The sequence below is a fragment of the Lipotes vexillifer genome, unplaced genomic scaffold (assembly GCF_000442215.2).
Source record: "Lipotes vexillifer unplaced genomic scaffold, Lipotes_vexillifer_v1.1 scaffold251, whole genome shotgun sequence".
NCBI lineage: Eukaryota > Metazoa > Chordata > Mammalia > Artiodactyla > Lipotidae > Lipotes > Lipotes vexillifer.
This window is the reverse complement of record NW_006770868.1, coordinates 1,386,469-1,399,091: the sequence shown is the minus strand read 5'-3', so window position 1 is coordinate 1,399,091 and position 12,623 is coordinate 1,386,469. Positions and strand designations below refer to the sequence as shown.

The 12,623-nt window shown below is 41.1% G+C and overlaps 1 protein-coding gene across 2 annotated transcripts in view; it reads right to left on the bottom strand.

Moving 5' to 3' along the window:
• Window positions 1-870: 870 nt before the first annotated feature.
• The window catches only part of ADNP (activity dependent neuroprotector homeobox), a 30,563-nt gene continuing 18,810 nt past the window's right edge, over window positions 871-12,623 (bottom strand). For both annotated transcript variants that reach the window (XM_007446375.1, XM_007446376.1), the window contains 3 exons: window positions 9,289-9,401; window positions 7,408-7,500; window positions 871-5,051 (listed from right to left, as the gene is read on the bottom strand). In XM_007446375.1, coding sequence (XP_007446437.1) covers window positions 1,944-5,051; window positions 7,408-7,500; window positions 9,289-9,396 — 3,309 coding nt within the window. In that variant the 5' untranslated portion in view covers window positions 9,397-9,401 and the 3' untranslated portion in view covers window positions 871-1,943. The remainder of the gene's footprint in view (window positions 5,052-7,407; window positions 7,501-9,288; window positions 9,402-12,623) is intronic.

The following is a 12,623-nucleotide window of genomic DNA, read 5'->3' as shown; positions in this document are numbered from 1 at the left end:
GCCAGCCCCGAACACCCTAAAGGTTCTAGTCTATTTTTGTGCTTTCTCCTGTATTGTTTTTGAGAGGCACGACTTTACATCTTAGGGGAACGTTGGTCAAACCTTTATTCCTGGGTAGCAAAAGCATTAACAAGATGAACCTTCTGGGAAGAGTCTCAGAAATCATGGAAACTAGCCACTTCAGAACTCTTTAGGCCAATGTCCCTGAGAGGTGACTGACCAGCCTCTGCATGGATTGGAGCATCCATCCCATCACTGTCCTAACTGCCAAAAACATCGGCCTAATTCTGCCTCTTTGTTTAGTATGGGGTTGGCTCTTGGGAATCCATGCTTAGTAAACGCACCATACCAGCTCCTTGTATCTTGACAGCCCTCCAAAGGGTGATCTCCAAAGCCGTTTTCATAACAGCAAGATGGTCCAGAGAGTTATAACAAAAGCAGAGAATAGCTGACTGTTTAGTACAATTGTTCCCATTATAAGGTGAAAACTAACATTTACTTCATTTAGACAAAAGAACACCAGGGCATTAAGATTCTGCTTGCAAATGAATGCTAACTTATGTTTACATCCTTTTATCATCGATACATTTACATATATAAGCAGGCTCTGCTCCTTAACAAAAGGGGAACTGAAAAAACTCGAGGATGTTTATTTTAGCAAGTAAAAAGGGAAAAAGACAAAAACCAAACCAAAGAATTTGCAACAGGTGCCTTGAGAGAAAGCATTCTTTATGCCAACGGCAGCAAATCTTGGTCTTCCACAAGTTTCCTCAGTGGCTGGACCTCCATCTCTGATGAAAGAGAGCCATGGCATCAACTGGCACAAGACATAATGGACACACAGGACTGTAATGTGTAATAAAGCAAATATTTACATTAAGCACAATACAGCAATTTATTTAGATGCTTAAAATGAATACAAAGGGAAATAAAGATCACAAAATTATACATACTACAACAGTGTGTCATATATTAGATGGTATAAATGACTACACCAGGGTGGTGTTTAACTAAAGATAAAACTAAATATCCAAAAGGCAGCAGTCATTGGTTTGCTGCTTCAACACAACACACTTTCATACAGATCTAAAAGGTGTCAAAATTAGTAGCTGCAAAGTCAATTCTTGCATGTGATTTTAGCTTAAAAGATCTCAGGAAACATCTGAAATACCAGTTTTTGTTTTTGTCAGCTGTAATGTCAAGGATATTCAGAACAAGAAAAGTTCTATAATACAAGAGAGTCCAGATATATATCTTATGTGGCTGGCCTCTGTTGCGAGATTGTACAAGGTTATGTGCAAAAACTAAGTCTGTCCCGAAGTCCACACTAGCGTAGTTTCAGGCTTTTGCTAGGTCAACTAGATACAGCGCTTATTAACACAGCAAGGGCAACACTAAAAAAAGAAACAAATCTATGATGGGTACACAATAACAATATCAGAAGCATCACTTGAATAGGTCTAAAAGACTGTACAAATATACATTTCAACTATTCAGAATGAATACATGAAAAAAAAATCAATTTCCCCGAAGTCTACTATACACATTGGACTGGTAGCTTGAATGTTGGCCCTACACTACCGTTTGAATCAAGAGAACGCTTCTCAAGGACATCCAACCATTTTACAGAGGAAAAGAAATGTTGAGAAGGCAGATAAAATAAACCTCTGCTTTTTCTCGTGTGCGTTCATGAGCCCCCAACTTACTGGTTTTTCACATTTAATTACTGTGCCTGTCACAGCACGTTCTAAAGCAAGATCAGCCAATCATGTGTCATAGACCTAGAAATAACCACGTGGATCGGAGTGGCCACATGTCCCCACAGCCTGATGACCCAGCACTCAAAAGGCAGTACCAGTTAGAATACAGCTTTGCAGTCATACTGAAAGGAGAACAGAGTTCCAGGCTGCAGCATCTGTCACCAATGCCAGAGAAGCTGGCCCTTACGCCTGCTGGCTGCTCAGTTTAACTCCGGTCAAGCTGCCGTGCATGGGCTCGGCTACTCCATCAGTCATGTTGTCAAACTGCTCCCCGTCCTCACTGTCAATTGTGCTATTCTGCCACTCAATCTGTGGGCTGGATAAGCGCTCGTCATTTTCAGTTGCGTTCTTCCATTGTGACTGGTCCTTGGACCAAAACCCTTCAACTTTTCCATAGGAACTATTCTTCCATTTCAACTGCTCTCTGTCACCTTGCATGGTAGCCTTTTTTTTGGCAGCTGGCTTACTGCTCCTTGCATCTTCACTCTGGGAAGACTCATCGGACCAGGTTTCTGTTTTCATCTCACATGTGTTGTCCTCGAAGTCTGACACCTGTTGGGAACCAGGGCCGCTCTCAGATGGAGAAGCAGCATCTTTCCACTCAACAACGTCATCTTGGTCCACCTCACTATCAGAGGCGTCATGCATTAGTTTGGTTGGTTCCTCAGTCAAATGAATAGTTTCATATTTTGAACCATCCTCCTCTTTTTGGTCTAGCTTCTCAGACTCTAAAGCATCCTCAGAAATTACCTTCTGTATGTGTTCCTCTGGGTTATCATTAGGGATTTTAGGCTCAACTTCAAAAACAGGGTCAAAAGGGCTATCACTTCCATTGGATTCTTCTTCCAAATTTTCGAAACTGTCTGAGGAACTGTCATCTTCCTTCCCAAGGTTGAGCTTTTTGTCAGCAGTTTTACTAGCATTGACTCTGGAATCCTTCTCGTCATGATTTTCAAATAGCCACTCAGCATCAAAATCCATCTCATGCTTAACTTTGTTTAATTCTTTCATGTTGAAGCCCAGTAACACACCAGGCTTATACTTTTCACAGTCTCGGACACACTTCTTCCTCTTGTTACTAAAATGGGAAGCAATGTCACTCTTCCACAACCATAAACTGGCCGCCAGCTTCTCAATTTCTCTCCTGGTGGGATAGGGCTGCTTGTTGAAATATTTTGTTAGGAAGCTTTTCCTGGCTTCATAGGAATCATCTTCGTGACCCTTGGGGTCCAAAGCTAAAACAACAGGCTCCTCAGGCTTCTCTTCAAAGAAGCTGGGCGAATCGCTGTCATCATCTAACTTTCGCTTTTTCAGCAAGGGAAACTCCATTTGCTCGTAAGTGCGCTTCACAGGTGCCAGGCCTGGTGACTGGTTAAGCCGAGAGGGTGCATTTGTCTTATCTTGGCCATTCTGGGTCTTTCCAACACCCCTGCAGTGGACCAGATGCAGAGTGATAGTCGAGGCGGTCATGTTGCTGGTATACACGCCAAGGCAGTGGATGCATTTGTAGGTGAGCTTTTTCTCCACTGGGTGAACCGTCTGAATAACCTGGTGCCTCTCTCTTAAGTGATGTGCAAGTGCATCAGATATGGGTCCTTTTAGGATTGAAAAGCAAAGAGGGCAAAGGGTTTTCCCAACATCCTTTTTATAGGGCACTGCAGCTTGAGGTGAACTTTTAACAGGAACATCTGCCTTTTCCTGAACTTTTGGCTGAGGCTTTGGAGGGACTGGAGGGTTATTTTGGGCATGGTAAGCAACAGATTCAGCAGGGGCATCCCTCAGGTTGTACGTAGTTACAAGGAGATGGATGTTAGTGTGACTGCCCTGCTGCAATGTCAAATCAAAACTCAGAGTAGAGTCTGTTTTAGGTCCCATCTCTTCGTCAATGTGAACCATCCGCATGTGTGCCGCCATCTTTTCCACATCATTGAAAGTTGAACGGCAATATGGACAAGACAGACCATGAATTAACATGTGGTTGAGCAGAGTGTCTGTGGGCAAATAGCGATTACAGTAGAGGCATTTGCTAGTAAAATTGTGTATTTTCATAATGTAGTTGGCTACTGCTGGGACTTTCTCAGCTTTATGTTCTTTTTCGAAGTGCACACTATAGACGTTTTCAGGAAAAAGCTCATTACAGATTGTACATATTTTCCACTTCTGAGTTGAGGAAGTATTGGGTGGGGGAGGGCCAGTGGCAGCTGCAGTAGGTTTGGAACTGGACTGACCTAATACTCTGGATGCCTGTGACTGGGAGAGGGAAGGAGACTTTAACTGGCCTGATGAGAGAGATGAAGCATTTGGAGACTGCAGCGAGTATCTTGCTGGTGCCTGGGTCCTCTGCTCTGATCCAAGTCCGTAAGATCTTCCATTTCCACTTGGAAGTAACTGCTTCACAGACTGAGACTGTTGAGGGATGGAAACTGGTGCGTTGCCACCTAGACCCAGTCTCACTGACTGACCAACGCCATAGCCTTGGCCTACAGATTTGACTCCATAGTTGTTCTGCTGTAGGTGAACGTTGGACATCATGTTGACTCCTGTAGAATTTAAGTTAGGCTTTGGTATTGAGAGTCGATTCACCATCTGCTGTGATGGTAAAGACCGGACGTTTCCAGAAGCGAGGGAACCAATTCTTGATTGGAGTCCCATGCCCTTCTTGTCTTGAGGTTTGGGAGCAATCAGCATCAAGGGTTTGGATCGGGGAACCACCACATTTGTGTGCCCAATCATGGCAGTGACCTGATAGCCTATGCGTTCATGGTCTTCAATGACATGCTGTACCAAAGCTTCGTAGGACTTTGGCATGAAAAGGCATCGCTTGCAGTGAATACTACTTTCTTCCCGGGCATTTGTGCCTAAGGGGACTGCACCATTGAGTGATTTTTCTCCTGCCTTTGCTATGTAAGGTGCTGCCACATGCTGAAAATGTTCCCTGTAAATGTGCTTCCTAACTATTTCATAAAGAGGATCTCGGTAAGTGCACTTCTTACAGTAATAAACAGCTTGCTCTACACTGTCAGCCTGCTTAGGTTTAAGGCCATCGCTTTTGCTTTTATCTTTGAAAGTGCTGAGGCTGCTACTTGGTGCGCTGGCGTTTGGAGCATGAAATATTTTAATGTGTGTTTCCAAAGTCTTTTTGTCTGCATTGAAGGTACAGTAGGGGCAATTAAGGAGAATCCTATTTTCAAAGTCTTCACTATGGACATTCCGGAAATGACTTTTGTAGGCAGAGAAAAATTTTGAAGAAAATGGGCAAGCACTGCAGCAAAAAGGTTTTGTCCGATAGTCCTAGAGAAAAGACAAAAACCGAAATCAGAATGCCACTTCAGATAAGCAGTAACAGGTTTTAGGCTTTTTCCCCCAGTCTTTTTTTTTTGGCGGTATGCGGGCCTCTGACCATTGTGGCCTCTCCTGCTGCGGAGCAGAGGCTCTGGACACGCAGGCCCAGCGGCCGTGGCCCACAGGCCCAGCTGTTCCACGGTATGTGGGATCCTCCCGGACCGGGGCACGAACCCGCGTCCCCTGCAGTGGCAGGCAGACTCTCAACCACTGTGCCACCAGGGAAGCCCCCCCCCGCCCCCCGCCGACAGTCTTTAAGAGACATAATGCTATTTTTAGAACTGAAACTCTATAATGCACTGAGATTTGAGTATCATTTTTTCCTTTTGCAAAATGCAAAATAAATTTATAAAATATTCAAATGAGAAAGCTGTTTAAACTAAACACTTGTTTTGGCATCACAGTGTAAATAAAAACTCCATTCAAAGTTCTTCCTCAGTGTTTTTAGAAAAGACCAGAGTCACATTTGCTCATTAGTTTTAGAGAAACCAAAGACAAATGGCTTCAAGATAAACATTTTAGTTACAAGATAAACATTTTAGTTAAAGGATAAGAATAAGCTAGGTGAAATCACTACAATTACTCTGTGAACTGGTAAGTTGCTGAAGGCTTCAGATTCACTATATAGTAAAACTCAGGGCCCAGAGTGCTGTAGTGCAATTAGGCATATGATATAAAGACACACCTTTGATCCTCCCCATCATGGAAAAATTTTCATAGAGAAAAAGGCTCATCTTCAAAAATCTCAAACATTTCCCCCCTCTGATCAAAGTAGAGTATAGTATTCAGGTTTCCCTGAGATCAAAAAACTAATGATTTGAAAAGTCGGCTTTCTTCTACAAGCCATGCTGTTCCTTCTTAAGCAAGAGCAGCTTCAAAAGAAGTAATGAAGTGACAGCTGCTTTGATTCAAATTAAGAAATTAAATAAAAATTGCCTACAGACTGTGAGGAAAGGTGTTAAAAAGCCAATAAAAAAGTAAAGCATTGCAGAATATACTCTGGTATCAAAGAGCAACTTACAGAACCATGCTCATTAACATCTGTGCAGTCGGTCCTTTGAAGATAGGTGAAACACAAGTTTGGGGAGAGGTGATCTTTTTTCCCCTAGAAACCTATGAAACCTACCTTGTTTCAGATACCAATTCAAACCAAAATGAAATACTCTGTTTTTTCTTAAAGCTCAACCCTTTTTTAGTATTTGTAAAACTGAATTAACTAAGTGATATGTCCCACTGGAAAGCTTTCATATTTTAAGACTGCTGGTTAATACCCTTTCTTGGGGTATTTCTAAGAAAGAAACAGATGACTATTTTATCAAATTTCTGAGGTGGATTTTAAAAGTACTGATTCCCTGCCAAGTATGTTCCAACAGATGAACAGATCAATAATCCAGAATTACTACAATCACTTGAAATAAATAGTGGTACAGTTTGAATTGATAATCACTTCTCCCTGTGGGAAAAAACATCACCTATAACTCCATTTTTGTTATATCATCACCTATTGATATTTGCTGGCATGGCTGGTGCCCTTGATTACCTGATACTGTTTTTATTTTTTATTTTTTTGCGGTACGCAGGCCTCTCACTGTTGTGGCCTCTCCCGTTGCAGAGCACAGGCTCCGGACGCACAGGCTCAGCGGCCATGGCTCACGGGCCCAGCCGCTCCGCAGTATGTGGGATCTTCCTGGACTGAGGCACGAACCCGTGTCCCCTGCATCGGCAGGCAGACTCTCAACCACTGCGCCACCAGGGAAGCCCCCTAATACTGTTTTTAATTCCAATTTGTAAAAATTAAGCTGCACCACTCTGCCATCCTACAGAGCCATCTGTCCCATCCCCCATGTGCTGGCTTAGGCTACCCGGAGAGGTTGGGTGACAACACAGATGAGTAAGAAAACGTAAATGGAAGCAAGAGCCCTGTCTTCCCTTCTCTATAAAAAACAAGGATTGCAACACAGAAAAGTGATGGATACCCTAGATGAACAGAATGCTGGAGGGAACATTTTAGAATTAGAACCAGAAAACTTTTGACAGGGGTTAGGGGAGGAGAGGGGAATACAGGGGCTTCTCAACTTTTAAGTAACAAACTTTCCTATTCTTCTTACGCCTGAAGTTTCAGTACAATGACCAAAAAAAGACCAAAAGTTCTTCCTAATTTTCCCTACCTCTTAGGAATATATGAAACAATCAGTTTCAACACTTCCCACATTAGGTTGTTGCCTACAACAATGCAATACCATGAAAAATGTAGAACTGAAAAGGGAGGATGCTGCCTTTTGGGGAAGTCTCCTGTGCCACTTACCTGGTTTTTTGTAAGTGAAGGGTCCCACAGTCCTACATCCTCCCATGTAGTGTTTTTCAAATAAAAGTCATTAGGTTCAAACTGTTTAAAATCCTAGAAAACAGTGAAAGAAGTTTCAAAAACATTGTATCAACTCTAGCTCAACTTTACATATAAATCCTATCTCTAACTAGGGTTGGGGAGATGCATAGGAAAATTGACACCACCGAGAACTAAACTAGGATCGATAAAGCTCTAGGAAATACAAAAGGGCATATGGATGTTAAACTGAACTTTTTATATTAACTAAACATTCCCCTAATGGTCACCAGGTTTCCAAAGAAACCACTGGAAGTTCTAACTAAGTAAGTAAAAAATTCAGCCACATATTAACACCAAAGCACCCTTCGTAAGAGTACTATAACTCATCAGTTGTAATATTAGAATCGAGTGTAAGAGAGCAACATTCACTTATAGTGCTACAGATGAGATATTCTGGTTCTGTGCAAGAAAAGTCTTTTGTGGGAGATGGGGGTGGGGTGGGATTGGACTAGAACGAAAACTCAGGATTTCTGAACCCCAAAAGGAGGAAAGCTATTCAAAGAAAGCAAGTAGTATTATGTTAAATTTACACACTCTTGTGTAAAAATTTTATCCCCTCCACCCTGAGACAGGAACATAAAGAGTTTTATGGTAAAATTCCTCTTGTTCCTAAAAGGGTCACAGTTCAGTGTGGAAAATCAAGTACACATATATTCCATAGTATGTAGTGGGTGCAATAATGGGAGGAACAAATCAAATGCAGGATAGAAAAGGTACCTTTAACATTTGCATTATTTATTCTTGTGAAGATTACCCCACTGCATGGGAAGTAAATGGACTGTTTCATCAGGCAGATCTACCTGAACCTGAGGGACTGAACTGCCACACCAGGGACGACATAACTAGAGAAATCCAATTTTGAGAAGCTTCAGTCTTCATGATATACCCCTAAAGTAGGATTAATAGGAACCAGGAAAAGAAAACCTGTTGCATGAAGGAAATTGCTTTTTTACTTTCAATTCCATCCAAACATTTACTGAGTGCCTATTACGTGCCCAGCACTGTACTAAGTGCTGAGGATACAAAGATGGACAAGGTAGTTAAGGTCCCTGGCCAGCTGGAACTTAAAAGGCTAGTGGGGAAAATAGCTTTAAACATTTCTTTCCAATCAGAGGTTGTTGATCAACTAACCACAAGACCTGGAGTAATGAGATCTAGAAGAGGAGACCACTGCACTGGCTATCCCACAGGGCTGTTAATAAAGCTCATAGAATAAAAAGGCTAGAAAAACAGTTTGTGAAGTCCAAACTGTTACCTAGGGGAAGATAATAGTCTACGATGGGTCAAAAGGGCCAACAAATGCTCAAATCCCAAGGAAAGAGACAACAAACACCCAAACCACCAAGCCTCAACAATCAGAAGGTCAATCAGAACATTCAGGCATATCAGAATGAGAACAGGCTCTGGAGTCTCACAGACAGACCCTGCCACATGCTCAGCTGTGAGGTGGACCTATTTCTTTACTGGTTCTTCATCTGTAAATTGGAGATAAGAATTCCTATATCCCCCAGGGGTTGTTTTAAGGATTTGAATTTAGAGACCATTTTAAAGCACCTAGTAAAAAATGACTGATGTGGTACGTCCTCAGTGGTAACTGCTTTTGCTCCAGGATGCAAAGATGAAAAAGCCCATTTTAGGGAGAAGGGAACAAGTTAAGCTACTTGAGAAAGCTCAGGCAAAGCTAACACTGCAGTTAAAATACAGAATCACCCCAAAGAATTAACGATCCTGGCCACTGACACAAAGTAATGGATCAGAAGCTGAGTCATGTTAAAATTTAAAAAATGACATGCTACTTACTTCTATGTGTTCTTTACAGTATTCCAACCCAATGTCACTAAGTATTTTTTTCACAGTTTTCCGGGCTTTTCTTAAACTGCCAAGATTGTTGACAGGAAGTTGGAACATAGTTTCTATTGGGAAAAAAAATTTAAGTCAAGTCAAAACATGTACAACTTGTGATATTTACTAATTCCACTGATGGTAGGATCACAAACCCTGGCCCAGTCTGACAAAAAAGGTGAGTAGATATCCTTATCCAGCATGTTCTGAATACTTAGAGCAGGCAGGCAAAATAAGTACTCTCTGATCTTTTCTATTTTTAACAGGACATTTTATATCACAGGTAACATGAATCTAATGTGGCACAATTCTGATTAGACTTTTAAAAAACTAGTTTGGTGATGAGCTTATTTAAAGTTGAGAATGAGGTTTATATACCAACCGATTACTTCAAAATCAAGTGTGAGTGCTTTTCTCCTTGTGATGCTGAACCTTTGAAAACAAAAATGCTCACCATTTCAGCATCATTACCACATAATTTTGAGTGCCAGGGGAAATAAGTTTCTGTTGTCTGGGAGCTACCCTTCGTATTGCTGTGGTATCCGTAAGTTTCTGCACACCACCCAAACGAAAGACAAGAATGGCTGTGTAACTTGCCCCCCAGCCAACACCACACCTGGACAAAGGCACTCACTAATGCCACGGAATGAATGCTGAGACGGGGAAAGCTGGGCACTCAGCACCAGAGCAAATAATAACTGTTACAGACTTTGGGGGGTCCCTTTTGAAAGATGAGAAGCTTATGTGTGTATGAGGGAATTGAAAAATTATTTAAATGACCCAATACATTAAAGTAGAAATTTAGACCCACTTTCCCCAAGTTCCTTAAAAACAAAGGTTAAGAAAATAAAATTAATAAAACTTGGGCAGCTGAGAATTTGTATGGCTTCCAACGTGACCATAAATGTTTCCTACAAAATAGTGTAAAAACTAATCATCGACTTAATAATCCAAATAAATTTTGCAGGATATAAAGTAGTTCTAAAAATCAAAAACAGGCAGAAACAAAAGCCAAGGCATCTGGATTTAAAATTTAGTATTCAATACATGAAAATCTGGTTTTCTAATTAATCAAGGCTGTCACTCTATAATACCACTACCATCTGTAAACCACAATCATAAAGTCAACTAATACACATGTAATAAGATATCATGTTACCTCACTTATTATTCAAAGCCAAACATCAATATTAACCATGAAAAATGGAAAAAAAAAATGAAGCCTACCAAAATGTCCCAGCAACTTCTAGAAATTCTAAATCTCGATATGTTACCAGAACTTAGTATACCTGAGGCCAAAAGATTAATGCAGTTCACTGCAAAACACATCCTCAGGATGGAACTCCTAGTTATGAAGCAGGACTATGGTGTCCTCTGCACTCTCTGCCATCTAATAATCTGTGTATCATTTAGCTAACAGACTTAGAAGTCAGTTCTGATACAAATTAGTGTGCATTCAAGGCCAAATCCATTATTCCTTGTGGAAATTTTATTCCTAAATTGTTCTGAACCATCTTTCTGATGGTTTAAAAAAAAATCAGTTGCTTAATAAACTGATTAAAAAGGAAAAACTAGGTTCGCACAAACTAGGTCATTTAGAGAGAACCACCTCATAGAAAAATGTTTCAGAAATACAAGAAAAGTGTTCCAGAAATACAGGAAGTGTTACAGGCTAATTCTGAAGAGACCAGGCATCAAAATGAATGTCCATAAACACCCAATTCTGAAAAGAGACATTTTGTTTCTCCATTCATTTTATCAACTCTCCACGGGCCAAAATCCAGTTCTTCTGGAACATCCCATGTGAATCCTGTTTCACTTCAGAGCACAGACATACCCCAGAGGCAGCCCTTTCTGGCTTTCCCTGCCTCCTGGATGAGCACAGCAAAACACACACACACAGATTTGGAAATGCCGCCCCCCGCCCCGCCCCCAATACAGAAAACATCCTAGGGAGCCAAACTGCAGCTCAGGATAAAGGAAAACCCAGTTTCCTATGGAAAATACCAGGTGTTCTACGTGCCCACCCACAGCTAACAAAGTTGTTTCAAGACCTCCAAGTGAAGCACCTCGCTGCTTCGTTGTACCCAATTTATCCACCTACGGTTCTGAAAAAGTAAGAATATGCTCTAAGGGAGCTTAATTACAAAAAACTTATTTATAGCAGGTGATATTTCAGCAATAGAATAAATCTTGAGTTTACTTATTTGAGTTGAATTAAACAGGCTTATAAATAAAAATTACATTGCTTATTGGAAAATGCTACAAAAAAGTTATTTGTTCTATGATTAGCTAGGAGGAATCCAAGTTAAAGTTTACATCGGGACTTCCCTGGCAGTCCAGTAGTTAAGAATCCATGCTTCTGCTGCAGGGGGTGCGGGTTCGATCCCTGGCTGGGGAACTAAGATCCCGCATGCCGTGCAGTGCAGCCAAGAATAAAAAGAGAGAAAAAGTTTACATTGAAAAATGTAGAATATTCTGAGTTAAGGTTATAACTGTCTTCATAAGCAGATTTCTGACGTTTCTAATGACCTTGGGAATTCTATCATCTGCCCCTTTCCCCAGATGGAGGTACCCTCCACGGAAGCCATTTCCAAGATTTTGTCCATCTGGAGCTAGAATAACACATTCTTAAGTGTTAGCATCCTCAAAAGCACTTAAGAGATTCTTCTGGTTTTTCACTTATTAAATAAAACACTTCTCTCAGTATATAAAGCAGGTATGTAGTACAGGAATATAATAAGCAAAGAAGGCTCCCTCCTACTCCCATCCTCCATTTCCTGTGTCTATTTCTTAAGCTTTTCTATGCCTGTAACAAGACAAACGTTCCTTGTAAGAAAGTCTCCAACAAACTCTTACCAGTTAATCATGGGTGATAAGAAAAAGAACTCAAGGGCCCTATGTTGTTGTTGTTGTTTTCAGCCCATCACCTGCTATTAAGAAACAACTTCAAATCAACAGCTGCCTTCAGGGTTCACTGATGTTATCTATCTGATTCTTGGGGCCCATACCTTTCTATTTACTCTGTTAACTGAGCGGTAAGGACAGAGTAAATAGGAAGTTGACTGCCTGAGATTAAGGGGTGTTCCTCACTTTTGAATAGGAAGAGATGAAAACAAATTCTCACAATCATTACTCTTAGGGAGGAAGATGTCTTACAATAATGTCAAAAATTGTCTAGAGATGGGCACTGAAAGGAATGCAGAAGGATGGGATTACTTTCTACCATTTGTCCCCAGTCGCTAAACCTTTCTCTTGAGCCTCCCTGGCTATCAGGATGGCCATTTTGACGA